This window comes from Nyctibius grandis, chromosome 31 (assembly GCF_013368605.1).
Source record: "Nyctibius grandis isolate bNycGra1 chromosome 31, bNycGra1.pri, whole genome shotgun sequence".
Lineage (NCBI taxonomy): Eukaryota > Metazoa > Chordata > Aves > Nyctibiiformes > Nyctibiidae > Nyctibius > Nyctibius grandis.
The window spans coordinates 1,248,688-1,276,302 of record NC_090688.1 but is presented as its reverse complement, the minus strand read 5'-3'; the positions used below and the strand labels follow the sequence as shown (position 1 = coordinate 1,276,302).

The window sequence follows — 27,615 nt, the reverse complement described above, 5'->3', positions numbered from 1 at the left end:
TCATGCTTTGGAGAAAGTGCTTGTAGAAGAAGAGGGGACTCCGGGGTTGGTGCCTGGCTCCTCCTGCCAGCGGTTCATACACCGCCGGCGGGCATTCATGAAGAAGTTGCTGACAGTGTTGAGCTCCAAGCCCAGCTGCTGCGAGATGGTCATCTGCATCTCCTTGGATGGGCGCTTGTTCTCCTTGAAGATGGCAATCAGGGTGCGGCGCTGGAGGTCCGTGAAGACCAGCCGCTGCTTCTTGGGCTGCAAGCTCCTGTCTTTCTGCTGCTCTTGCTCTTTGCGTTTGCAAGCTAGATGTTCAAAAGAGAGAACAGGGCCATTAACTGGCGCTCACCACCCTGGCCCGCTTGCATGTTGCCTGGCTGCCTCCCAAAAACCAGGCCCTTCCCTCCAGTAAACCTGCTGGCTTGTTGCCCACCACTCCCTAGGCTACCTCCCTCCTCTTCCTCCCTGTGCCTCCTGAGCATCTGCTGAGATGGGACAACAGCCTCTTGCGACATCAGTATGAGAAAAGCCTGAGTGAAGCCCATCACCTCTTCAGATGCCCAGGAAAGGCCCAAACCTCAGCATCTCCAGCTGACCCTGGGACTAGAGATTGAGGAAACTCCTGGGCTGACTCTGCTCCCACAGCCTGGCTACTGGGACCTGCTCCAGCCCTAAATTTTGGGGGGTATCCATCAGCCTCCCTCCCTTGCTGCACTCTGGCATGGTCTCCCTTGCCTCCTCATCACCTCTGTGGATCTCGCTGGAGGACTCAGGAAACTGGTTTCTCTTGGCCATCACATCCAGCTGCCACCTCTGAAATGCAGGGAAGAGCCAGGGATGGGGACACTGTGAAAAGGCTGGTCTGCAGCCACCACATCCCACGGCAGACAGCCTGGAACGACCATTTGTGGTTCCACCTGCTCTGGAAAGGGGTTTTCCTGCCTCTGGAGGCTGGAGAACAGCCTGAGCCACCTGAAGCTCCAGGACATTCAATCTCCCCTGCGTGCCTTCGCTACTGCATTCTTTGGCACGTGTGTCAGGTTGAGCCAGCACCGAATTAAAAGCCTTCCCTACGTATTTGGCTTGAGCAGTAGGTCAGGACAGAGGTGCTGTCACACAAGGACCAGCTACTGGGAGCCAGGAAAGTCCCCCTGACACCACCACACTGCATGCAATGAAGGGAGGGAGGCGAGTACACACCTTTTGGTAAATACATGAATTTTAATTGCAGGAATATTAAGTGCACTGTTGGTGGAAGGGGTGAAAAAAGGAGCCCTTTGCTATGATAATTTTCTAGAAAACTGGTCCAGTTCCTACTCAAAGCAGGGACGACCTCGAAGCTGTCGAGGTTAGATCAGAGTGCTCAGGGACTTTGCTGGGTCAGGACTTGGCCAGACACGTGTGGGCACTACGGGAGAGCGACATGCCCATGGGCAAGGCAGGGCACAGATCTGGCCCTCCAAGGCTGGGGACACACTGTTTCCTCCTGGAAACCTCAGAAAAGAGTCGTGAATCTGTGGGCTAAAGACTTTGCAAGGAAAGCCCCACTCTTGCCCCAAACAGCAGCAGTTTTCAGCCTTTGGGCTTTCTTGGTTCGGATCTTCCAAAGGATTTTGCAGGGAGGGCACAGGTCCTTCGAGACATTTGCTGACAGAACGTTGTTCAGCCTGGAGAAGAGGAGGCTCAGAGGTGACCTTAGTGCAGTCTACAACTACCTGAAGGGAGGTTGTAGTGGAGTGGGAGTTGGTCTCTTCTCCCAGGCAACTAGTGATAGGACAAGAGGACACAGCCTCAAGCTTCGCCAGGGGAGGGTCAGGTTGGACATTAGGAAGCATTTTGTCTCAGAAAGGATCATTAGCCATTGGAAGGGGCTGCCCAGGGAGGTGGTGGAGTCACCATCTCTGGAGGGGTTTAGGAAAAGACTGGACATGGCACTTAGTGCCATGGTCTAGTTGCCATGGTGGTGTCAGGGCAATGGTTGGACTCGATGATCCCAGAGGGCTCTTCCAACCTCAGTGATTCTGTGATTCTGTGATTCTGTTGCTGGATGACAGATTTCAACTTGCTTTTCGCAGGCACTTCCAGGAGCCTCCTCGACCTGGTGCACAGACCTTGGAGGGGCCAGAGGTCAAGGCTAAAAGCCGCTGCTGCCACGATGGGATGGCATCTTGGGTCCACAGGACAGGTATTCCCCTCAAGCTAACTACCTGCCTGCTATACAAACACACCTCCACGGCCAGGCTGAGTAAAAGGGTAGGCAGCCACATAGACTAGGAGTAACAGGAGGGTGTTTGAAGTCACTTCTTCCCCACTAGAGAACAAGGAAGGTCTTCCTCTGATTTTTCTTCAGCTGGCCTGCACTACGAGTCCTCTTTACATCACCTTGAACTAACAGAGAAGGATGATATCCAACCCTTCCACCCAAGGCTGGGGAGATCTAGAGCTCAGTGAAGCAGATAATTTATCCAAGAAATTTAGCCTTGTTTCCCCAGCTGCTGGGCTCGCTCCTCGCCCTGTCCCCATGCGGGTGGTGGGAGCCATCAGTTCCACTCCTGCTGGGGCAGGGGACAGGAGGCACCAAGCTTGGCACAACCAACCATACTCAGTCAAAATAAACCAACCCTGGTAAAGATGGTTAGTGGAGAGCCTTCCCCTCCCCTTCTCCCTCCCATCAAACCACCATCCTTAGGGACAAGGGACAGTCTGAGCCCTGGTGGTGCCAGGGGACCCTGTCCCAGAGGTTCCTTACTCAAACAGCCAGCAGAGAATGGTTTAGTGGAAACCTACCCTATGACCATCAGATGCTTGCAAAAAGAACAAACAAAAAAAGCCTTTATAGAAAATTTGACTTTTTTCCAGACATGAATTAAAAAAAAAAAAAGACGACCCTCCCCCCCCCAAATTCCCCCCAGACCAAACAACAAACAGAATAAGTCCCCCCCCCACCACACGTGCACATTTGGAGCAGCGCATCTTCGCTCTGCTGGACCCCTCGCCCACCCACCATGTGCCCCCCCGGCATCCTCCCGGCATGCTTGGCTCCAGCCCCGTGCCGATGGCACGGGTGGGACCTCGTGTCGATGGTGGGCACTTTGCATGCTCCCTGTGAGCACAGCTTTTGCTCTGCATGGATGGCACTTACACCATATCTCTACCATAGATACACCAGGTACATACAAATGTGTGTAGGTGTGTGTAAATACATCTGTACCCCCACGGGTATAAGATGTTGAGGTGTTGGAGCGAGTCCCGAGGAGGGCGACCAAGCTGGGGAAGGGTCTGGAGGGTCTGACCTACGAGGAACGGCTGAGGGAGCTGGGGGTGTTTAGCCTGGAGAAGAGGAGGCTCAGAGGTGACCTTAGTGCAGTCTACAACTACCTGAAGGGAGGTTGTAGTAGAGTGGGAGTCGGCCTCTTCTCCCAGGCAACTAGTGCTAGGACAAGAGGACACAGCCTCAAGCTTCACCAGGGGAGGTTCAGGTTGGACATTAGGAAGCATTTCTTCTCAGCAAGGGCCATGAGCCATTGGAAGGGGCTGCCCAGGGAGGTGGTGGAGTCACCATCTCTGAAGGGGTTTAAGAAAAGACTGGACATGGCACTTAGTGCCCTGGTCTAGTTGACATGGTGGTGTCAGGGCAATGGTTGGACTCGATGATCCCAGAGGTCTCTTCCAACCTGACTGATTCTGTGTGTGATTCTGTGTGTGACTTGCCGGGTGACATGCTGACCTAGCTGTAACCCTAGTAAAGACACTGGGATCCAGGTTCTCCTCGAGCTTTCCTGCCTGTTGGCATCCATTCCCACCAGCGGTGCTTCACAGCCAGCCTGAGACCCAGCGTTTCAGCTTTTCAACCTCACATTCCTCCCCCTCATTCAATTTTTAGGAGTAATTATTACAAATCATTTGCCCCTTAATAACTCAAAGCTCCGAGGTAAACACTAACCATCAGGGTCTTGCTGGTAAAACTGTGATCCAGCGTTAAAACCAGCTCTGGGTACGGCTTAGACAGAGGTGCCACCCTGCTCCGCACCCCTCGATCCCCACATTATTTTTGGCCTGCGATACCGCCGGCGGCCGCATCCCACATTTCCTGTGCTCGTTTGTTTATTTATTAATTTATTTTCCTGCTGATGCAGCCCAACACCCCTCTTCCCCTGTTCAATCTAATTACAGCTCCGCACAACAGAAATCAATAGTGACGCTGGTCAGATCTATTTACGGCGGCCATCAACCCCCCCAGAGGAGGATCTTTTTCCTATTCCCCATCCTCTGGGTGCTGCTTTCCCAGGCAGGCTGGCGGTGGCCGTCCCCATGTCCCTGCAGACAGCGGGAGCCGGCGACTGGGGGCAGCCAGGGGCACAGCTCTGACTCCCACCCAGGTCAGCACAGGGTGAGGGTTTTTCTTTGTGCTTCAAAATTCCTTTTTTTTCCAAGCCCCAAGCTCCAAACGACTCATCCTTGGCTTAATGCTGTTCTTTGGTCATGTCCCTCCGGGGTTTCCAGGCCTGGCTACAGTCCATGGGGATGAGGACATGCTTCAGGGTGCTTCCACTCCTGCCTCTGCGTTGTCTCCCCAGGGTTTATTCCCTGGCTTGTCCTGCTCCCCCTGGGGCACAGGAGACCTTGGCAGTACCAGGACCAACAGTGGGAGAGATGGATTGGGGTCCCCCATGGGAGAGATGGATTGGGGTCCCCCGTGGCCAGGGGGGATGCTCTGTTGGCCAGTAAGGGGTTGAGGTCACCCACAATGGAGGTCTTTCTCTCCTCTCTCCTCTCTCCATCTCTCCCTATTCCATTTCACATCACCTGCACCACCGAGACCTCCACAGCTCAGCCAGGCCTGGCTGAAACCAGCCAACAAGCGCAGGAGTGTCAAGGAGGCAATGCCAGACACGGTGGGATGGGGTGATTGCGTAGACCCCCTTCCTTCCAGACATGGGGCATGCAATCCTAGAGGTATTTCATCCCCAAGGTAGCTGACCTGGCTGCGGAAAAACCACAGGGAGCAAAGGCAAGGAGGAATCTCGGGGGGAAAAGCAGGAGGAAAGAGCTCTGAAAGCACCGGCATCCCACCCGCTTTCCCCGGAGGATTTCTGCCGAGGGTTTCTGCCTCCCTGGAGACTTATGTCAGAGGCAGCACGTTTTCCTTGACTTAACCTTGACAGCTCAAAGCGAAATTTCTCCCAAATCATTTCTAAAGGGACATAATAGAGACAATCAAATGGCTGCTGTTCAGAAGCTGCGATTATGCCTCGCAGTGTGAACTCCGCGAAGCATTTAACTAATACCTGATGGCTTTGCAGGCCTCCGCAGCCTGCCAGACACTGCTTGCTCTATTATACCCGCAAACCTCTGTTTTCTCAGCCCCAGCGTGCTCTCCCTCTCCATTCACTTGCAATACAACCTGTAATTTTCTGCCCACTTTGCTTAAGTGCTGGTGATTTGTTGAAATCACAAAAGACAGCCAGGGGTTTTCAGAGCCAGCATGCTGGCTGTAAGAGAGGTTGGGGGGGGGGGTAGAAAAACCACCAGCTTTTCTCTTTTTCTCCCTGTCAAATCGGCTCACAGCAGTGCAAGGGGACCAAGGAGCATTTAGGGGCTCAAAGGGAGGTGAAGGAAGGGATGGAGATGGGGTATCTGGACGTGGTCAGCCAGGTCAGGACAGGTTTCATTGGTGCAGAGGTGGAACAGGCTCTTTCACTGGTGGGCACCAGGTGGGAAACGGCCCTGAGCAAAGCTGGCTTTTCCCCGTGCTTTTGAGATGGCTCTAGCCCCTGGGCTGCCTCAGTTTCCCCCTCTCCTTGAAGGGGCAGAGGGATCCCAACCTCTTGCACAGAGAAGGAGGGGCTGGGTGTAGAGTTGTGCAATGGGTGTTACTGGTTCAGACCCTGCCCTGATATTCTGGAAGGTTTCGGGAGCTGCAGCTCTGAGCAAACTGGGATGAGTCCAGTGCCTCCCACAGCAGAGCGGTGTCTGACCCTGAGTTGAATTAACCTCATGGCATCTGCTCCCTCAAAGCTGTAGCAGAGTCTGGACCAGAAATCAGCGGGCTTCATCTGCAAAACAGAAATCCTTTGGTCCACAGCTGGGCTGGCCAGGATGCTCAGAGCTGGGGCAGCTTAGTAACCGTGAGAGGTTTGATTGACTTTTCTTTACATCATAGGAAAAGAGCCCAATGAGATTTGTCACAAATAGGCTTCTCCAGCGGAAATTTGGTTCTTCTCTAGCTGGGAAGACTCAGTGCTGACAGGACAGTACAACGCAGGAAGGAAGAGTGCTGAAAAACCAAACCCCAACTCTCTGTTTGAACTTTTTTTTTGCTGAAACCTCATTTGATTCCGAAAACTTACGAACACACAGGCAAAGGGGATGCAGCGTCAACCACACAACCAGAGGGAAAGAGCCTGCCCCGTGCTGCCCTTCCCTGCAAATGCCACCCTGCAACGCTGCAGCCCTGTGATCCCCCAGGCTTCAGCAGCACACGATAAAAAAAGAAAACAAACATTCTGGGCTACGAAACCTGAGGGGATTTTTGACTGTTGTGGTCCCACCGCATCCAACAGCTTCAACCCACACTGTAGTAAAAACTGCCCCGCTCTAAGAAACCTGCAGGTTCAAAAAACTGTGCATCAGAGGCCATCCAGAGCCCGAGAGATGTGGTTAGGAGCTGCAACGTGTCTGCAGAGCCGCAGCCTCACGGTCCTGCTGCATTGGAGTAACACAGTCCAGTCCCACGTGTGTCCCTGTGCCACGTGGCCCTGCCTCGGTGGGGACAGGCTTCCCCACTGGTGTCCCTGGGAGCTGCTGGAGGACAAGTCCCGAGGCCCGGGGAGAGCCCCTGGTCATTGGTATGCAGCCAGCGTGCTGCGGGGTGAGCCGCTTCCCCGAGCCCAGCAAATTAAATCTTCCTCTGAATGCTGCAAATGAGGAGATGAGATGAGACAAAGCGCTCGCCTCGACGTTGCTGGGAGCATTTTCCTTCCCATGCAAAGGGTTTCCGTGACTCGTTCCAGCTCCGATCAACCCGTATGGGGCTGTGAGGCGTCACCAGCCACCCGCACTGCCACCCCCAGCCCGTTCCCCATCAGCCCTGGGGCTTTCAGAGCAGCACAGATTGGCAGGCGGAGGAAAGGGACTGGAAATGAAAGCACAAGTCCTCAGTCCCGAGCGGAGGACCGAGATGGGGGGTTCTGCTGGGACCGGCGGAGGCTGGAGACCAGCAGAGCCACCCAAACGTGCAGCCAGCCCGGTGAGACATCTTGTTTTGCCTCTCCTGCGCTTCTCAAGCTTTCTCTGGTTTTTCATGGCACGGCATTTTCAGCTTTTCCAGCACTGAAGCAGATGAGTTCATCCGGTCTGAGGGCAGGTGAAGGGACACAAAGAAGCTGGCGCAGCTGCAGGTGTGCTTGGCTCCATCCCTTCTTGTTTGCCCTATTTTTATTCTTGTCCTTTCCAGGTAAGCTGCTACCAGCCCTGGGCTGAGCTGGCTGCATCAGCCCCCTCTCACGGACACAGAAATAAACAGTTTCAGATGACTTAAAAATGTGTGTTTGTTGTTAAAAGCATTTCCTTTCCGCAGAGCTTTCATTTTTCACTCACTTTTTTGGAGATTTTCATAAAGGGAGACCTGGTGCCCTGTTTCACTCTCCCCAGCACCTGGGCAAACCGAGCTCAACCTCTGGCTCTGCCATCATGTCTGCTGGCAAAGCCACTTCCCCTGTTTGTCCCATTTTCTCCCTTTCTAGGCCTTTTTTTTGACCAGGGTCAGCTTCTTAAATGTCCCAGTGGAGACCACTGCCATCACAAGCTGCTCAGTGCTCACACTGCCAGCACGGCCCAGGACCAGACCAGCTGCCTGGCGTGAGGCAGGGCCGGGCAGAGGTGCCCTGGGAGTCCTCCCGGCTGCTCCGTTCTCCTTACTCTTCTCCCCAGTCATTGCCACTTAGTGTGATGAGAGCAAATTGGTGCTAATGAAGTGCTGGAGTCAGGCAGCGCGGCAGGCAGAAGCCGGCGGCGCCACGAGGGACGGCAGAGGCAGGGGAAGGTCATCGCCTTCTGGGAGCGAGGGAGGAACCAACCCCTGAAATAAGTTTTCCTTGGAGTCAGCGACACTTGCTCGTGCTCAGCTTTGGTGTGACAACCCCAGCTGCAGAATCCCAGGGGGGAAAAGGGAGTTTGGGGTTTGATTCGTGCCACAATGACAGTGAGAACTAAATAACGCCGGACAAGGAGCCTGCCCCGGGAATCTGGGGCAAGTGACATCCCCAGGACCCACGTGGCTGTGAGTCCTGCGCAGTCCGCCTCTGTCCTCGCTCCTCCGCGCAGGAAAGGAGCAGCACAGACCTCCCTTTGGCGTCAGCACAGGGGACAGCTAAGTGACTCTCATCAACCCACTGCTGTCGGGTTCCTCCTGCCAACCTCCCGCTGCCTTCAGCAGCTCCCTGGTCCGGCTCTGAGCGGAGACGACAAATAAATTCAGCAATCAATGAAACGTATTTCATCAGAGTATGTGTTGCTCCCGAGCCGCTCTCAGTGCGGAGATGGTGTCCAGAGAGGGCCCAGAGCCGCTATCAGCCCAGGAACATTTGCTGGAGAGAAGGGAGAAGCAGTGGGGGGAAAAAAACCCAACAGTTTTCTGCATTTCCTGATTAAATCTGGTCTCAGGTGGATTTATCGGGTGTAAGATGGGAAGCTCCCTTAGGGTTTGGTGGAGTCAATTCTCAGACGGCTGCTGGGTTTTTTGCTCTGCAGTGCTATGAAAAACAGGAAAATCTGTAATCCTTCGGGTTGGGGCACTCGAGATTTGCTTTTCCAGGGTCTGGGACCCTCTGAAGGCAGGCGAGAGGGCCTGAGCAGGGGCACCGGCTGCTCTCAGCTTATCCCTGAGCTCCAGCAGCGCATCGCAGGAGGGAGCACCCAGGCTGAGCCCTTCCCTGCCTCCCGGCCCCGCTCCGCAAGGCCCCGGCGCTCTCCAGGCCGTTTCCAGCCCAGCGGGTGCCACAGCCCGGCTCCGAGCGTACCCCAGTTCCCGGCTATTCACACCCGGCACGAAGCCGTCGGCCCCACGAGGCAGCCGCCAGCGCGGTGGCATGTGCCCGGGCTGGTCACCGCGCACCGAGAAGGGGTCTGGGGACAACGGCGGGGCCCGGTACCGCGTTTTGCTGCTCCGAGGGAGCTGCGGTGTCAGGGGGTGGCACAGAGCCCGTGGGGGGACCCTGCCTGGGCCCTGAGGGCGCGTCCCCGCACCAGGCCTGGGCAAAGGGCCCTCGGCCGCACCTGCCTCCGGGCTGGGCCGTGAGAGCGGCGGGGCCGAGGGGGTGTGAGGGGACGCCCGGCCCCAAGGCCCCCGCAGCCCCCCGGGCCTCCCCCCCCGCCATTTCGGAGCGCTGGTCCCGCCCGGTGCGCCCCCCGCCCCCCCCCCGCACGGCGGGACATGGTTTCTCCCGCCCCCCCTCTCCCGCGCAGACACGATGGGCCCTCCCCGCCACACTGGCGCCCCCCTGCGGGGGGACGGGCGCATTTCCCCCCCCGGGGGGAGGTGGCAGTGGTACAGCTCGCCCCGCCCCCCCGCCGCCGCTGTCCAATGGCGCGTTGCGGCCGCGCCCCCGCCACGAGGGAGATGGGCCCTTCTCCCCTGCACGCACACACACCCCCCGCTCAGGGCGATGGGCCGTTCCAGCCGCCCCGCACACACTGGGCGCGCAGGGCTGGAGCGGTCCACCCGCGTCCCGGGGGGGGGGACGGGGACGGGGAACGGGGCCAGGCAGCTGCGGGAGCCGCGGGAACGGCACCCCCGGCCCGGCTGCGGACGGGGAACCTCCGGCTGCCCCATCACTGCCCCATCGCCGCCCCATCGCCGCCCCATCGCTGCCCCATCGCTGCCTCATTGCTGCCCCACGGCTGCCCCATCTCTGCCCCATCACTGCCCCATCACTGCCCCACACACTGCCCCATCGCTGCCCCATCGCCGCCCCATCGCTGCCCCATCGCCGCCCCATCGCTGCCCCATCGCCGCCCCATCGCCGCCCCATCGCCGCCCCATCGCTGCCCCATCGCCGCCCCGTCACTGCCCCATCGCCTCCCCGTCACTGCCCCATCGCTGCCTCATTGGTGCCCCATCACTACCCCATCGCTGCCCCATCGCTGCCTCATTGCTGCCCCACGGCTGCCCCATCTCTGCCCCATCACTGCCCCATCACTGCCCCATTGCTGCCCCATCACTGCCCCATCGCTGCCTCATTGCTGCCCCGTCACTGCCCCATCGCTGCCCCACAAACAACCCCATGGCTGCCCCATAGGCTATCATCCCCCTCCCCATTGCCCCCCCCCCCCCCGCCCACGCAGGGACCCGCTGTTGCCCCGGGGCGGCTCAGCCGTCACCCCACACGCGTGGGGCTGGGGTGGCTGCGGCCGGCGCTAAGCCAGTGACTCTTAATACACCGCTCCGGCGTTATTAGTTCAGCTCCCAAGGCATTTCCCGCAGTAATTGCACTGATCTGCCAGGGATTACGCGCTGCCGCTGTAACGATGGATGATGTTTTAATTCCAGCCGGGAACCTCCAGGGAGGGCAGGCCAGGGACCGAGACACCTCGAGCACTGGGAGAGGACGCACGAGCCCGGCTGGATGCCCTCGCCGCTGGCGTGGGATGAAGGGGCTGCCTGGGCACGGGCAGCAGCGCCTGGGAGGGGTTTTAGGGCGAGGAGCAGCCAGAAAGCTGGACCCCACTGGTGACAGAGCTTCAAGTGGTTCCTCGGCTGGGAGCTCGGCCAGGAGATGCTCCATGACAGGCTCCTGGCACTGGGACACCAGCGATCCCAGCTGGCTGCGGTTCAGCATCCCCCCATGGCTGCAAAGCAGCCGGGGATGCTCCCGAGCAGCTGGGGAGGGTCCTTCCCAACACCCAAATAACAGTTGGGAGGGGAACGACCAGCCCGGGCTGTGTCTGCTGTCGCTGCGCCCCAGGTCCTGCTCCCTGCCCCTCTGTGACCCCGTCCTGCCGGGAGGGAAGATCCCGCAGGAAAAGGGCTTTTGCTTCCTCCCATCTGAACACGGCAGAGAAACTCCCCACACATACAACGCTATGTTTAAAAATGACCCCCACGCAGAGCTGTTCCTTCTGGTAAAGCGGCAATTAATCATGGCAAGTACGGGATAGATTTGTAATCAGCTCCCCCCCCCTCTCCCACCTCCCCCATTTCACAGCCCTGGGTATTTTTCCTGCCCCCCCCCCCACACTGTGTGCAGGGATGGGGCCAGGCCAGCGCAGTTCATTGATCCTACGCGGTCGATTTTATTGAAACTCCCACGAGTGGCTTTAACTGCGTGTTGGATATTGCTGGCACATCAGTTTGATGGCTACGTGACCGGCGGGGAGCTCACGGGAGGGTTTGCAATGGAGGGAGGCGAAGGGCAAGGGGCTGCGGGAGGGGGGATTAATCTCAACGGAGCTGGGTTATTCCCTGGGTTATTCCCTGGGTGGGAGCTGCCCATCCCCGGGGCTTCTCCCCAAAGGTGGGAGGGTGAAATGTAACAACAAGGCTGGTGGGGGGATGTTTGGGGGGTTGGTTAAAGTGAATGGTTTCTCTTGGCCAGATTTCATTGCAAGGGGCTGTGGGGGGCCAAATGGGCCAAGAAAGAAAGGAGGAGATAAAGGGGGGGGGAAAAGGAAGAAAAAAGGAAAAAAAGAAAGGGGGAAAGTAAGAGAAAAAAGGAGAAAATAAGGAAAAGGAAAAGAAAAGGAAAAGGTGAAGAAAAAGAGAAAAAGAAGAAGAAAGAAAAAGAAGAAAAAGAAGAAAAAAGGAAAACAAGGGAAAGGAAAAGAAAAAGAAAAAAGGAAAAGGAAAAGGAAAAGAAAAAGAAAGAAAAAGAAAAAGAAAAAGAAAAAGAAAAAGAAAAAGAAAAAGAAAAAGAAAAAGAAAAAGAAAAAGAAAAAGAAAAAGAAAAAGAAAAAGAAAAGAAAAAGAAAAAGAAAAAGAAAAAGAAAAGAAAAGAAAAAGAAAAAGAAAAAGAAAAAGAAAAAGAAAAAGAGAAAAAGAGGAGGAGAAAGAGAAAAGGGACGGAAATGAGAGGAGCGAGTGGCCCCCAGCCGGGTGTCACAGCTCTGTCCCAGCCCGGCGCCCAGCAGCCACCAGCCCCTTTGTCTCCCCCACGTTCCTGTCCCCCTTTCCTTTCCTGCCTATTTTCTCCCATTTTTGCAGAATAGGAGAAAGCTGAGGGGGGATCTCTGCTGGGTGACGGTGATGCTGCCCGGGGGGCCCCAGCTCCCACCGCCGGTGCCCCCCGGGTACCCGGGCTGGGCTCTGGCACCTTCGGGAGCATCAGTGACAGGTGAGAGGAGCCAGCTGGAACGAAACCATCATCCAGAGGAAATCTAAACCCTCCATGAACACCCCTGGAAATGCTCCCGAGCAGGAGGCCAGGGGGCTGCCTGAGCCCCTCGATTCACTAAACGTCCCCCCGAGATCCCTTTTCCAAGGGGGATGACGGTGCCGTAACGGCACCCCCGGGGCTGCAGATCCCGGCTCTGCCTGTATCAATGGAGCAGCATCTCCTCATGCGGAGAGCGGGGCTGATCCTCCTCCATCCTCGGGCACCCACCGGCTGGGAAATGGTCTCACGACGGTGCCGAAAAGCAAAGCAAATAAATAATTTGGGTTTTTCTTGGAGGTGTTGAAGGCAGAGGAATGGCTGAATATCATCAATTTGGGGCGGAAAAGGTTGTTTCAGTTTTGGGGGGGTGCTTTCAAATTTTCTCCGGGAAAAGCACATTGGTTTGAAATCAGCATTATTTGGAATAAATGCCCTGATTTGGATGACTTGTTTTTTCAATTTCTTTTTTTCTCTTGGCGTGCAACAATACCCGCACCCCTCACCGCCTCTTTGCCTCGCCTCCTTTCGCCTCGTTTCTGACCCAACCGAAACCAGCTCCAACGCGGACGCGTGTGCGAACACCCACCTCACCACAAACACGCGACAGAAAGGAAATTAAATGCCCTAAATCAAACGTGGTCCCGCTTCTGGCTGCCTGTGTGTGTGGGCAAGCGGGTGAGTGGCTTTGGGGGGGTCAGGCAGGAGCCCCTCGTACAGGAGCTCACCTGGGAATATCAGGGTAGGAGTTCACCACCTTCCGTGTGAGAAATGTTACCAAAATCCTGAAGTTTGGCCCCAAAAACAGAACTAAAGGCGGGCATTGAGCCACGGATCCATTTCTAGAGGCCTCTTGTTAAAGCTTTGGGTCCCTCTGGGTGACTCCGAAGGCCAGCAGTGCAGTGCCACCGTCCCACCCTGCCTCCTCCTCCTCCTCCTCATCTGCTGTGAGTTGGGAGGCAGATGGGGAAGGGACCCCCCTGTGCTGGGGGGGAGGTTTGGAAGCACAAACCACCACGGCATCAACCCCATCATTTTTTTTCAAGCATCACATTTGAGCCAAACTGGGCCAGGTGCTGGTCCATCCACTGAGCAAAACCCAACAGAGATCCATGCCCCATCCCGGGTTGTAATATATCTGGGGGGTGTCAGATTCAGGGCAAACAAGGGACCCTCAGAAAATGGGAAAAAATAAAAGAGTAGGGCCAGATCTCTGGAGAAATTGCAAGGGCCGGGATGCTGCTTCCAAGCACCGGTGTCACTGCCACGTGACGCCGCGCTCCCCAGCCCCTTGACAGGCGCTGGGCGCCGGGGCCTCCAATGCTCTGCAGTGGGAGCAGCCGTTGCCGGCGGCAGAGCAGAGCCGTTGATATCTCTGTCAGCCCCTGATACCATCACCCGTCAGCAGCTCCCGATACATTTGCAATTTTATCCCTAATGGAGTGAGTTTGCTCGTTACCTGCTCTTTATCGGCCGAGCGTAGTGTGACTCCCGCAAAGGGGCATCGCTCTCTGGAGCTCATCTTCGAGCTTAAAGGTTTGGCCTTTTACATGGCACCCCCGAGTTCTTCGGCTTTAATAACCCGGCGCTGGTGTCTTCATACACTCTGTAAAAGCACTGTCATCCCCACACTTATCACAGAATCACTTATCACTTACACGTGGGGAAACTGAGGCACGGAGGGATTTGCGGATGCTCAACCTGTCAACCCACAGCCAAATAGCAGCTCGCGTCCCTTCAGTGGTGGCACTTGGTGTGGGGAGGGGAGTCGAGGCTTTGGGACATTCCCGGTGGCCAGAGCCAGCCTTGCTGTGGCTCTCGGCTTCCCCAGGCTGTGCCCTCCCTGTGTCAGCCACCGCTGTGGGGGGTCCTTGGGGACACCATCACCTTTGCAGCCTTTTGAAGACCGCTTTGGCATGAGGTGTTTCCCCTGATTTTAGACCACTTTGGGTTTTTTATAGGGTTCCTGACGGCCAAACCTGATGCCTCAGGTTCCCGACTGTGCCCTGCAGAGCCGCCCCACACACCAAGCCCTCCTAGCACGCCCCAAACCTGCCAGCCCCCCAATATTTAGGGCTCCCCAGATTCATGCCAACAGCAGGAGACCTCGGTTCTCCTCCGACCTGGGTGGGAGACCAGCAGCCCCCTGCTCCCCTTGCTGCCTCCTCCTGCTGAGACCTGGCCTCGGCAGAGCTGGGGCGGTTACTGCTGCCTGTGCCACCAGCAGCAGAAAAAGCTGCAATTTGCTTTTCCTTGGTATTTTTTTGGTCAAGATGTTGGGGTTTTCCTCACTGCTCTGCAAGCAAGGAGATGACGGCCAGTCCCAGCAAGTGACTTCCCACAAGCAGCCCCTGCTTTCCCCTCCGCAGGGTCCCACACGGGGATTTTCTGGCTCCTTCGCCCAAGCTGGGCAGAGCCGTGTCACCCCTAGCCTGCCCGGGGTGACAAGGTTTCCCGGACCCCAAAGCGGTCACTCCTGCTTGGTGATTTCTATACCTTGGGTTTGGGAACAGAAAAAGAAGAGGGATAATCACAGAGACACAGAACCGAGGCAGGACGGCGAGTCCAGGTCTCCCAACAGGGACATTGCCCAACGCAGGGCAGCAGTGGTGGCATCTGCCATTCCCCAGGTTAGAGGCCCGGTGGCAAATTCCACCCCCCAGCTCCCCAAAACTCAGTTCATGGCGACACCAAGTCCTCTTGCATGGAGGAAACCAGGGCACGGTTTGGTTGGAGCAACAAGGTCCTGCGGTGCCGAGCTTGGAGGCAAAACCCAAGGGATGAGAAGGTGAAGGAAAGGACCATCACCGATCCCTAACAAGGGGGCAAAATTTGGTACCCACAGCGGGATGGGGCTGGGGAATACGAGCATCCTCGCTGCAGCCCTGCGCATCTCAGCCCACCACCTCTACCCGCATCCCACCCGTCATGGGTGTATGTGGGTGTACGTAGGTGTACATGGGTGTACATGGGTGCACCTCCAGCCCCACTTTTGCTCCATCAAATCATTGCTTCTCCGTGCCTTAACTTCACCACCTGTGAAACACCTTGAGCCCTGTTGAATCCCTTTTAAATAATTTCTGGACCTCCTCTCCTGGCACTGCAGATACCACCAGTACTTAGATCATCGGTGCGTATCCTTAACTGATTATATATATATTATGATAGAGTTATTAAGATCATTCTGGAAATCCTACCCATATCCACGCAAATGTGTCTCGATTTTAATATCGGATCTCTATTTTTTAAGTGTCCTGACCCCTCCTTCCAGCACCAGAGAGTGCAGGTTGTCTTTTTGTTCCGCTATTTTTTAACAACCCCAAATGTTTTTAAAAATCCATCATCCATTTTGCCTGCCAAATCCCGCCTTGGTTTAAATCTTGCTCGACATGCTCCATCGTTCAAGGTATTAACGAGATTTTTGAATTTTTGTTTAATCAGCAAAATCTTACCACTCGATGGCCACGGTCCTGCACAGAGCCAGGAATAAACGCACTCGGCTGCCAAAACCCGCTGCCGGCTGCTCTCCAGCCCCTCGCCACCCTGGCACATACCTGCATCGCTCCCCTTGCACCCAGCATCGCTTTTGGCTGAGGATGGATGGGCTGGAGGAGAAAATTTTTGGCTCCAACTTCCCTTTTTCCCCAGTTTTCAAAGCCAGCCCCTCTGTGCTGCCGTTGGTGCTGTGCAGGAGTAGGGCGATGGCCAAGAGTGCGTCCTAGGTTGATGGGACACATCCATCCTGGATTGATAGGACACATCCCAGCTTGATGGGACATATTCTGGATTGATTGAAGCCTCACCTCAATGCTGAGCCACAGGATTTGTGCCTCTCAGCTCCAAAAAGGGAGCTGGGGCAGAGCCGTGCGGATGTGTGGATGTGGGGTGAGGGCAGATCAAAGCTACCTAATGCCTCCGTCTGTACTCGGGGTTCTGGGCTCCCTCTGCCCCAGCCTTTTTGAGAAACCTCAGGGAATCAGGCACCAAGGGGGAAAACTCTTCCCCTCCCCAAGCCAACAAGGTGCTGGGGCTGGAGGTGATGGGTCCAGCTTCTGCTGCTGCCAGGGAGACAGCGATTGCCACGGGAAACACAGCCCATCGTAAGGCAGCGGCGTCCCAAACTGCACCCCAAGGTCTGGCACAGGAGGACAGGGTGGGTGTCTGAATCCCGACCGAGCTGCAAAGCCCCAGCCCTCTTGAGTCAGGTTTTGACGTTTTTTTTTTAATTTTTTTCGTCTTATTTTTTTTGTTGGTGTCTCAAGTCGGCCATCGCCGCCCCGCGAAGGCTTCACACGAGGAGACCCGTGTGCCCAGGAGGTTTCCTGTGGGGATTTCTGGTTCCTCTACACCCAGGTGATGTTGCAGGGATGTTGGGGGAGGTGAGGAGCCGTGCCCAGGGCAGGGTGGGATGTGCCCAGGGCAGGGTGGGATGTGCCCAGGGCAGGAAAACAAGCGCCTGGGCCCTGCCTCTGATCTTCTCCTGCCTTCACCATCCCTCCTCTCCCTCACTTTGGCAGACCCTGGGTCTGTCCCTGGTTTTGGCATTCGCTCCGCAGCTCCGAGGAAGCTGGGCAGAAAACCCTGCGATGGGAGCGCAGGCAGAGCCTCCCTTGCGGCTGCTCCGGCGGGGCCGGCTGCCCTCTCCAGAGGCGCAGGATCCCCAGCCCTGCAACCGCATCTGAGCAGAATGAGAAAATATTGGATTTGTTTTCTTGAGGAACAAAAAAAAAAAAAAAAAAAATCCAATATTCTGTCTGCGATCGCAGACTCTGCGCCTGGTTATGGCAGGAAAATGCTGTAAATATCCCCTTTTCCCCACCAGCTGAGGAAGAAAGACCGATTTTCTTTTAATATTCCTATTTTTTTCTCCTGGTTTAAGCCCCATCATTTTGCAGGCAGTTCTGCAATCTCTTTGTTGACCAGAGCTTAAACCTGCTCTCCCCGACCCCGGCAAGTCGCCTCGCACACCCTTCCCAGCAGCTCCCAGGCAGCGGCAATGAGATTTTAATAGATGTATTTTCAAATTAGTTCTGGGCCTTTCAAGACTTATCAGTTAAATGAGGTTTTTCAAATTGATTCAAAGGTCACTCTGAGAGTTTTCTCTTCTCTGTTATCTCTCCCTTATGGTTTCAGCGGCGATTGATAGGACGGAGCAAAAAAAAAAATGTCACCCCCAGGTTGTACACCCAGAAAAGGCAAAAAAACCAACAAAAACCCACCCAAAATGTGCACCTAAAAATGAGGGAAGCGGCAAGAAAGGCCCCGGGGTTGGTCCCCGGTGCTGGATCTGCTTTGGGCTCGGGGGGTCCCTCCTGGGCGAGGCGATGAGCGGAGCCCTGGGGCGGGGGGGATTTGGGGAGCGGGGTTTGGGGGGAGCAGGACCCCACGGACACGGGTGGGTTGTACCCAGAGAGGGGAGGGCATTTCCTCGTGGGGTGCGGGGGGGGGAACCCCCGATTTAATATTTAACCCACGGGAGGTTTATTGGCCCCTTCTGACGCGCAGATTAGGAGCAAACAGAAAAACAGCCGCGGGCGGAGCGAGGCGGCCCCGCCGCGCTGATAAGGGCGGTGGCGCGGTGCGGGGCGCGGTGCGGTGGGGGGGTGCGCAGCGACCGCCCCCGCGGAGCTAGTGGCGCCGGCGGTGGCTGCTCCAGGCTCCGCTGCGGCGGCGAAAGTTGCCTGGGATTAACGTGCTAAAAAAAATGAGAAAATTAAATAATGATAATTAAAAAAAAAAAATTATTATTATTTTCTCATTTCTCTCACTTAAGAAAAACGTAAGAAAAAAGAACAAAATTTTAAGAAAAAATTAAGAAAAAATTAAGAAAAAATTAAGAAAATTTTAAGAAAATTTAAGAAAAATTTAAGAAATTTAAGGATTTTTTTTTTTCCAAGGGGGAAAACGTGTTTCTCTCCTTTCTGGGTTTCTTTCTCTGTGTTTTCCCGAGCGGGCAGCCCTCCCGTGCCGCGGGGCGCCTACAGCCCCGACCTCTCGTTTTCCCCAATTTTACGGCGGCGAAATAATTCTCTTTCCAACCTACAAACCTCCCCCGCGGCGCGTTTTCCCCGTCACCCCGCGGACACGAGCGGATCGAAAGCAGCGAAACCGTCCGCGATTTTCTGCCGCTCTCCCGGGCCGGAGCCACGGACTGTGCCCGGGGCCGGGGTCGCCCGGAGCAGCGGCCGGAGCCGCAACCGGTGCCCGGTGGCCGCCGGCAGGGAGGAGCCGTCGTTGGGCCAAAGTCGTTTGAGAGAAGCTGAAATTGAAACAAAACTCGTGGAAAAAAAATTGATATATTTATATGTATATATATATATTTCCGGAGTTTTTCTTCAGCGCAATCTTGTCCCTGATTCTGGCAATTCGGTGTTTTAGTTCGCAGTATTAATTAGCGACATTAATTATTGGCGTTGCCAAACACGTTGGGCATTTGCCTTGGCCCAGTCCCGCGATCGTGCTCGCAGTTTCGGGGTGGTTTGGGGTTTGTTGTTTTTTTTTTTTAATAACGACGGGTCGCGCTGCGGCAGAGATTTGCTCGGGAGAGAAAGACCAGGGAGGAGAGGAGAGGAGAGGAGAGGAAGAGAGAAGAGAAGAGAAGAGAAGAGAAGAGAAGAGAAGAGAAGAGAAGAGAAGAGAAGAGAAGAGAAGAGAAGAGAAGAGAAGGAGAAAAAAAGAAAAGAAGAGAAAAGAAGAGAAAAGAAGAGAAAAGAAGAGAAAAGAAGAGAAGAGAAAAGAAGAGAAAAGAAGAGAAAAGAAGAGAAAAGAAGAGAAAAGAAGAGAAAAGAAGAGAAAAGAAGAGAAAAGAAAAGAAGAGAAAAGAAAAGAAGAGAAAAGAAAAGAAAAGAAAAGAAAAGAAAAGAAAAGAAAAGAAAAGAAAAGAAAAGAAAAGAAAAGAAAAGAAAAGAAAAGAAAAGAAAAACAAGAAAAGAAAAACAGAGAAAGAAAGAAGACAAAAGAAGAAGGAAAGGAAAGGAAAGGAAAGGAAAGGAAAGGAAAGGAAAGGAAAGGAAAGGAAAGGAAAGGAAAGGACGAAGATAAAGCAAAAAAAACGAAAAGAAAATAAAACACGAAAAGAAAAATAAAAAAAAAGAAAAAAGAGAACGAAAAACAAGGTGAGAAAAGGCTAAAAGAAAAAGAAAAAGAAAGACGGGAGAGGGAGAGGGAAAAGAAAGTTTAGGGGAAGAAGAAGGAAACGAAGACGCCCGGGGAGCGCTGCCCAGGCCCCGGCCGCAGCCCGCGGATCCCTCCCGGCCACCGGCTCCCACGGGCAGCGCGGCCGTGGTCCCTCGGCTCCGCGCCACGGGAAACACTTTGGGGCAGAAACAGCCGATCCCGGTGCCGCAGAGCCCACTCGGGACCGCGCTGTCCCACCGGGGCGCGGGCAGCGGCCGGGTCCCAGCGCAGCCGGCTCCTCCGGGACGGCCTTGTACCCCACTCGTGACCCAAACGGGTGAATTTCGCTCACAAACACGCGTCTTGGAGGGAAAAACACGGGAGGGTGGATCAGCCGAGCGCTCGGTCGAGTTAAGGACGAATGAACGCGGGGAGCGAGGAGCCGCCGTGTCGCGAAAGGGACACAACGACGTTGTCGCCCTCACGAGAAAAAATCACGAGCGAATTTCCTAGTCCAGAGTGTCGGAATAAGTCCGTGACGGGGAGGGGATGTCCAGCGGCGGGGGTTCCGGCAGGATGGGAGCGCACCCCGAGCCACGCAGGGTGAGAGGGCACCCAGGGACACGCGTGGTGGGAGGGCACCCACCGCCCTCCGCGGACACGCGGGGATGGGAGCGCAGCAGCGCACCCGCTTCTCGCCTGATCCCACGAGAGCGAAGCCGATGTCTTTTACACCCCCAGGACACCGAGGGATCGAAATGGTGGGGTGGGAGTCACGGGTGGGCGCTCGGAACCCCGCTCCGCCGTGCAGGGATGCCCAAAGGTGCCCCGGTGGGAGCTCCCCGCCACCCACGGGCCCTCGCAGACCTCGTGGGGGGGACACGAAGTTTGTAGAGCTGCATCTGGAGCGGGCGGGGGGGGCTACGGCGTGACAGTGGGTCGCAGAGATGGATGGCCCGAGGGGACGGGCCGGGCACCGCCAGCTGCTGCCCAGATGTTTCCCCGTGGGACACCCCCTATTTTGTGGAGCCCCACGGAGCCAGAGGGAGCCCGGGGCGGGAGGGAGGTGCAGCCCCCCACTCCCCCCCCCCGGGCTGCGGGGTTACCCGGGTCCCGGCTGAATAATTAATGGTTCATCTGCGGACGGGGCGGTGAGAGGGGAACTGGAGTGGAAAGAGGAGAAAAGCGGCGATTGCCATTTATAGGGGCCCGGCGTGTTTATTGATCCGCGATTTACTGACTCGGATTAATCCATCAGATGGGCTCCTGCAGCCAGGCGGGACCAGGACCAGGACTAGGACCAGGACCAGGACTAGCCCTCGTCCCGGCCGTGCCTCTTGTTTAACACTCGTTTTTTTGCTTACATTTGGAAGGAAAAAAGCCGATCGCTGCCCAGGCAGGGAAGGGGCCCTTCCCTGCGTGCCGCGGGGGGAGGTCGTAGCCCTCCGAGCCCTTCCAGCCCCCCCCAGCCCAGGGCGGCCTGAAAGGTTGAGCAGGCTCGACCGGCGACCCCGGGGTGGGTCGGGTTTGGGGGGGATTCGGCTGGATCGACTGGGGAGGCCGGGCAGGGCCCCCCTCAGCGCGACCCCCTCCCACAGAACCCCACTTCTTGGGGCAGCCGGGTCGGGGCTGAGCCCGAGGGGCTTAAACCTGCCCCACGCCCGGGCCCGGGTGGACGAAACGGCGGCAGAAGCGAAACGAAAGCGGGTCCCAGCGGGGGGGCAGCGGGGTCGGGAGCCGGGAACAAAGCAGCCGGGCCGGGGGAGGCCGTGGGGAGGTCGGGGGGGTGGGGGGGTGGTCCCCCCTCCCGGGGCCGGGGCTCAGCCGATCCCCCGCCCCGGGCCGCTCGTCCCGGTCCTGCGTGGGAAGCCGGGGTTCAAGGCGGGTGCATTCACGGCGAGGTGGTTGGTTTGTTGTTTCGGTGGGGTTTTTTTTCCTGTCTTGGCAAAAAGCAAAGAATTAAACCCTGTCCCCGGGAAATTTGGGGGTTTAATTTCCGTAAATAATGCCTCCAAGGCGCCCTTGGGGCCGAGGAAAACTCGGCGCTGGGGAATAAAAACCATTTTGGGAAGAATAAATCTCCCCCGACGCCGCGGCAGGAGCGGAGCGATGGCAGCGAGGACACAGCCCGAGCCGGGCCGGCGGGCAGGGACCTCCCCGAGCCTCCCCCAGCCGGGGCCGCATTTTTTTATCATCACCATCATGGTTATTATTTTAAATTTTGGCGAGTCAGAAACTAGCCACCCGCTGCTCAATTAGCCCGAACAACGGGGGCATTTAAAACGGCCGATCGCGGCAGTGTTTAAATCTTTATTTACCAGAACCTTGTAAAGCCAGGAACAATTTGCATTCTATTAACTGCTTTTCAATAGGGCATCGACTGGAACTAAAAGATGCCACTACCCTGCCCTAATTAAAGAGCAACTGAATTACACTAAATACATATGAACGCTGCTCTCCTCCATAAATAACGGCGGGTTCCTCGCCATGCCAAGAGCCCGGCGGGCCGGATTCTGCCCGGCCCCACGGGGAGCACGGATTTCTTTAAAAAAAAAAAATTAAACCCCATATATGCGTGTTTTTTACCCCACGGCCACCCCTGCTTGGCCCCCCGGAGCCCCGGCGCGGCTCTGCCGGGGAGAACGCGGAAGAGCCGGGGGAAGGAAGGGCTGGAGCGGCTCCGGGTGCCGGGGGGTGATGGGTCGGGCCGGGCACGTCCCCGTTCGGCGCTGACCCCTCTGCCAGCCCTCGGCCCTTTCCCCCGCGGAAGGAGCGCGGAGCCGCGATCCCAGCCACAGGAAAACGGCGTTTCTCCAGCAAACCCTCGGCCCAGCGCCGGCCTGAACAAGCCGAACAAGCCCCGCTGGGGGCGGCCGCGGGGAACGGAGCTGCCGCCGCGCTGCGCTCCGCACCCGCGGTGCTGCGGGCAGCAGCCGGCCCCCACCCAGGCCGGGAACCGGGGGCACAGGGTGGGGAGTCGCTCCTTCTCCCCAAGGGCTGCCGGTGCCCCGGAGGGGGCGAAGCGCAGCCCCGGAGCTGCCCGCTTCTCCCCGCCCGATCCCCGGCCCCACAGCCGGGATCCCAGCGGGGAGCGAAGGGGCAGCGGGAGGGCGGACCGGGGCTGCCCCAGAGCGCGGCTCCGGTACCGAGCGGCGGTGCCAAACCGATCGCGGAGGAGCTGCAGGAGCGGCCGCGGCTCAGCCCGCACCCACGGGCGGCGGGGAGCGTGGGCCGGGGGCTGCCCGGGGGACAAGGGACCGGTTCGGCGGGCGGGACCGAGCGGGGAATCACCGCCGGGGCTGGAGGCAGCCGAAGGGGCGGCGGGGAGCTCCGGGCAGCTCCCGGCTCCCGCCACCCGGGATCCCTCATTTCCCGCAGGCCCGGAGAAGGGGGATTCGCCTTAAATATAATTCGTCTTAAATATAATTCGCCTTCAATGTAATTTCCTTCCCTTTTTTCTAAACGCTTCCAATCGGCTCGGTATCACCCAGCCCCAGCCCACAATGGTTCCCCGCCAGCGAGGTGTCCCCACGCGTGTTGGCAGCACCCCGTCACCCACCCACCCACCCGGAGGTGTGGGGTGGGCAGCCGTGGCAACAGACCGTGCCGTGTCCTACCTGCCAGCCTGAGCGCCGACATCCTCTGAAATTCCGGCTCCTGCAACCATTTCCACATCCTCCGGAAAGTCTCCCGGCCTGACTTGAGCTTACTCCAGGGCTTGGGGTTCCGCAGCAGATCCGAGAGGGTCCCCTGGGAGCGGCACAAGATCCTCTGGGCGAAGATCGCTTGCGGGATGCTGTAGCGCTTCAGCTCGGCCGTGATCCTCTGTGCCACCTCCTTGGTGTTGATCTCCTCCACCTGCCCGGAGCCACCGGGCTGGGAACCGGTAGCCGAGGCCTGACGCTCCCGCTCGCCCAGGAGGGACCCACCGGGCTGGGCGTGCGGGTGGCCGTGCGGGTGCATCCCGTTGAGCGGTGGCATCATGGCCGAGCTGGGAGCCGCCAACCCCCGCGCCAAGTGCTCCTCGCCTCGGGACAACATCGCGGCGTGCGAATCGAAGCCGTTGGGCGAGAGCATCTTCTCGTTGGGCAAGTGGCCCCCGGGGCCGTAGGGAGCCAGCGGCTGCTGGGCGTTGTGCAGGCTGCCCAGCCCGTTGGGCAGAGGTGACAGCGGCTGCCCCATGGCCGGCATGTCCTTGGGGTAGTGGCTGTAGAGGTTGCCCATGGAGGCCAGGCTCCGTTCGTCGCGCATGAGGGTGAAGCTGCCGCTCACGTTGCCGGCCAAGCGCTGGTGCGGGTGGTGGTGGTGGTGGTGGTGGTGAGGGTGATGGAACTTCTCCGAGACGGTGGAGATGGGCGGCAGGTGCTGCAGGGGGGTCAGCGTGGTGTAGGTGCTGCTCAGGCTCATGCCGGAGGGTGACTCGCAGGACATGCTCATGGCGGGGTGCAGCGGGGTGGCCAGGCTGTGCTCGGCTCGGTAGTCTCCCCCCTCCAGGATGGAGGCCATACCCGAGACCATGGCGGGGCGGCCGTGCGGTACGAGGTTGCGGTGCGAGCCCTGTCGCCCGTGCGCCGGGCTGAGCAGCTCGGCGGGCTGCGAGTGCGGGACGCCGTGCAGGCTGCCCAGGTTCTCCATCGCCAGCTCCATGGTGGCCGCCGGGCTCTGCCGCTGCCTCGCCCGCTCGCTCGCTGCCTTCCTCCCCCACCCCCTCCCCGCCGCCGCCTCCTCCTCCTCCTCCTCCTCCTCTTCCTCCACCGCCGCTCCCCCCCCCCACCCCGCACCCCCGCCCGCACCGGCTGCCCGGATTAATTCAGACTCCGCGCTCGGGGGATCGATCTCCCGCACCCCGCGGTCAGGCCAGCATGATGCGCCGCGCCCGCCCGCCCCAGCCCGCCTCGGTGCGCTGCGGAGCGGGGAGCTGAGCGGGGAGCGCGGAGCGGGGCGCGGAGCGGAGCGGGGCGCGGTGCGTGCGCTCGGGGCGGCTGCGGAGCGCCTCGGCCGCCGGCTCCCGGCAGCCTCGCTCTGGGCCGCGGCGTGACGTCAGCGCCGCCCCGCCCCGCCCCCCCGCCGAACCGAGCCGCGCCGCCCCCCCCCCCCAACTCCCGGTGAGGCGGGGGGAGCGCAGAGCGCAGCCGGCTGCGCCCGGTACACGGTGGGGCCGCACCGCGCCCGCACCCCCAACCCCCACCGGGGTCACCCCCCCCACCCCGAGGTGACACCCCCCCCCGCACCGGGGTGACCCTCCCCGCACCGAGGTGTCCCTCCCCCGCAATGGAGTGACCCCCACCCCCCGCACCGAGGTGACCCCCGGCACCCAGCACTTATCTGGCGGCGCTGCACGGCTGTCCCCACCTGCGCCCCCGCACATCTGGCTGACCCCAACCCCCCCCCCCGTGCACACATCTGACTGCTCCCCCCCGGGATGCGCCTGTCCCCAGCGCACCCCAACACCCCTCCGCTGCCCCCCCTCTGTCACTCCCAAGGGCCTGGCTGCTCTCGTCTACCCCAAACACGCCTGTCCCCACGCACCCGTGTTTCCCCACGTGTGTCCCCAGCGTCCCCACCTTTACCCCGGGCCCCGGCGGGCACTGTCTCCCGTTACCGGGCAGCGGAGGCTAACGGGGGGTGGGGGGTGCCTTGGCACGGGGAGGGGGTGTGACAGGGACATGCATAGGGTGGCATATGGCGCTGTGCTGGAGGGCCCTGAGCAGCGGTGGTGGAAAAGGGCAAAAGGAAAGAAAGGGAAAGGGAAAGGGAAAATGGAAAGGGAAATGGAAAAGGGAAAATGGAAAGGGAAAATGGAAAGGGAAAGGGAAAATGGAAAGGGAAAGGGAAAGGGAAAAGCGAAAGGGAAAGGGAAAAGCGAAAGGGAAAGGGAAAGAAAAAACGGAAAGGGAAAATAGAAAGAGAAAGGGAAAAGCGAAAGGGAAAAGGGAAAGGAAGGGGAGGAAGAGGGGATGAAGAGACGACACGGGCCGGGTTTAGGCCACCGGACGGTCTGGGACTCGGTGTCCTTCCCAGGCGCGTTACAAGCCGCCCCCTGCCCCGCCGCACCGGACCGGGATCCCCATCCCGGGGACCGGCGGGCAGCGCCGGCGGCGAGCGGCGAGCGGCGACTGAAGCGGCTCTGGCATTTCCCGGCCGTGCTCACTCCTCCACCGGGACGTGCCGGTTTCCCAGGCTTTATTGAACATACCGACCAAATAAAAATAAAACCCGTAGTTTCCCCCCGGGTGGGCCCCGCCGGTCCCGCGTGGGCTGCCCGGTTCCCGGTCACTGCCCGGCTCCAGGGCTCGTCCGGGCGGGCCTGGGAGCTCCGGTGCTGGGGGGTAGCAGCGGGCCAGCAGATCCTTGCTTTCCTGGGGACGGGAGCGGCGGGCCGGTGCTCAGGGTGTCACCGGGCACCCGGCTTCGCAGTGAATAATGCAGCAAAAATTAACATCTCGTCCGAACTCAGTGCATTTTAACACACACCATCCCATCCATCCCACCCCACCCCATCTCACCCCATCCATCCCATCCCATCCCATCCCATCCCATCCCATCCCAACCCCATCCCACCCCATCCCATCCATCCCATCCCATCCCATCCCATCCCCATCCCATCCCATCCATCCCACCCCATCCTTTCCATCCCATCCCACCCCATCCTCTCCATCCCATCCCACCCCATCCCATCCCATCCATCCCATTCCAACCCAACCCCGGGAAGCCGCTCAAGTGCCCAATTCAATAAAATAAAGCCCCGCAGGTTCCTGGGACGTGGGGCAGGGCGGTCACCGGTGGAGCAGAGGACGAGCAAGGGGGGGAGCGAGGGGTCCCCCCTCAGCGCCTTTTCTGCCCCTGTAACCCCCTTACACCGCGGCCCAGCCCGCTGGAGCCGGGACGGGCCTGGCCGAGACGGGATGTGGCAGGAATCCGCCCCCCCTCGGTCCGTGCCCCGCTCCCAGCTCTCCCCCCGCCCCCGCCAGTTCTTCCCTGCAGGGAGGGTCCGCTGGCCGTGAGCAGGACCCCGAAACCGGGAGGGACCCGGGTCCCGGGGGCTCCGGCGGGGATGCGAAGTCCCCGATATCCAGGTGGGCGGGGGGGGGATGCTTTCAGGCAGGTAACAGGACATGGAGCCGGGCAAGGATGGGCAGGGGGGGCCCGCAGTCGGGCAGGGATGGGCAGGGGGGTCCGGAGTCGGGCAGGGATGGGGAGGGATGGGCAGGGGGGGCCCGGAGTCGGGCAGGGATGGGCAGGGATGGGCAGTGGGGGCCCGGAGGCGGGCAGCTCCAGAGGATGCTGAGGGGGGGTGTCGAGGTGCGCATCGAGGAGGAGATGGGGAACAAACCAGGGACGAAGCAGCCGCGTCTGGAAGGGTTTCATTGAGTATAATAATGGCGATAGAACATCGACCGGCCCATCGACCGCCCATCGATAGATCTATCCCTGCAGCTGCCCAGCGCGCCCGCCGTCCCGCACAGCGGCCCCGAGCCGGGCTCACTGCCCGCACCCTCCCGGCATCGCCGGGCCCGCAGCACCGGGGCCCCCCCGGGGCAGACGCTGGACTCTGCCCTCCGCCGAGCTTTGCACCGAACAAACAACACAAAAAGAGAGAGACTTTTTTAGTAATTAGTGCGACATAATTGAGTAATGCTGTAGCCCCGCGCCGCCCCCACCCCCGTCTCTTCCCCGATCGATGCAATATCATTAGGCGAGAGGCACCGAGACACGCGGGGCCGGGGGAGCGGGGAGGCTGCGGGAGCGCCCCGGGCCGGGCCCCGGGGTCCGGTCCCAGGCCCGAGCCGCTGCGGGTATGTGTGAGCCCGGCGGGCTTTGCTGCCTCCGCGGTGGCCCCAGCCCGGGGGAAGCCCCGCGGAGCGCCCAGAGGCTCTGGCGATGGGCCGGGGCGCAGCGCGGAGGAGAGGCCCGGTCTCCATTCGCCAGCTGGATGCTATTGATCCCTTCCCTCGCCTTCTCTTTCTTCCTAAGCTCCCTCTCCCTATTTAATTCCCATCCCTCTGCTCCTCCGGGCAGCGCTCCGAGAGGAGCCGGGCAGTGCCGGCACCCGGGGGCGGAGAGCGGTAAGTGCGGAGGGGGAGCGCGGGGCCCAGGGCAGCCTCCCCCCGCCTCGCCCCCCCCCCACCCCTGCAGCCCCCCC

The 27,615-nt window shown here is 58.7% G+C and overlaps 1 protein-coding gene across 1 annotated transcript; it reads right to left on the bottom strand.

The window, feature by feature from the left end:
* ONECUT3 (one cut homeobox 3) lies at window positions 1-24,119 on the bottom strand. Its single transcript, XM_068420743.1, has 2 exons — window positions 23,090-24,119; window positions 1-293 (listed from the first exon to the last, which is right to left on the bottom strand). The coding sequence occupies exons 1-2, from the start codon at window positions 24,117-24,119 to the stop codon at window positions 1-3; spliced, it is 1,323 nt and encodes a 440-aa protein (XP_068276844.1).
* Between the last annotated feature and the right edge of the window lie 3,496 nt (window positions 24,120-27,615).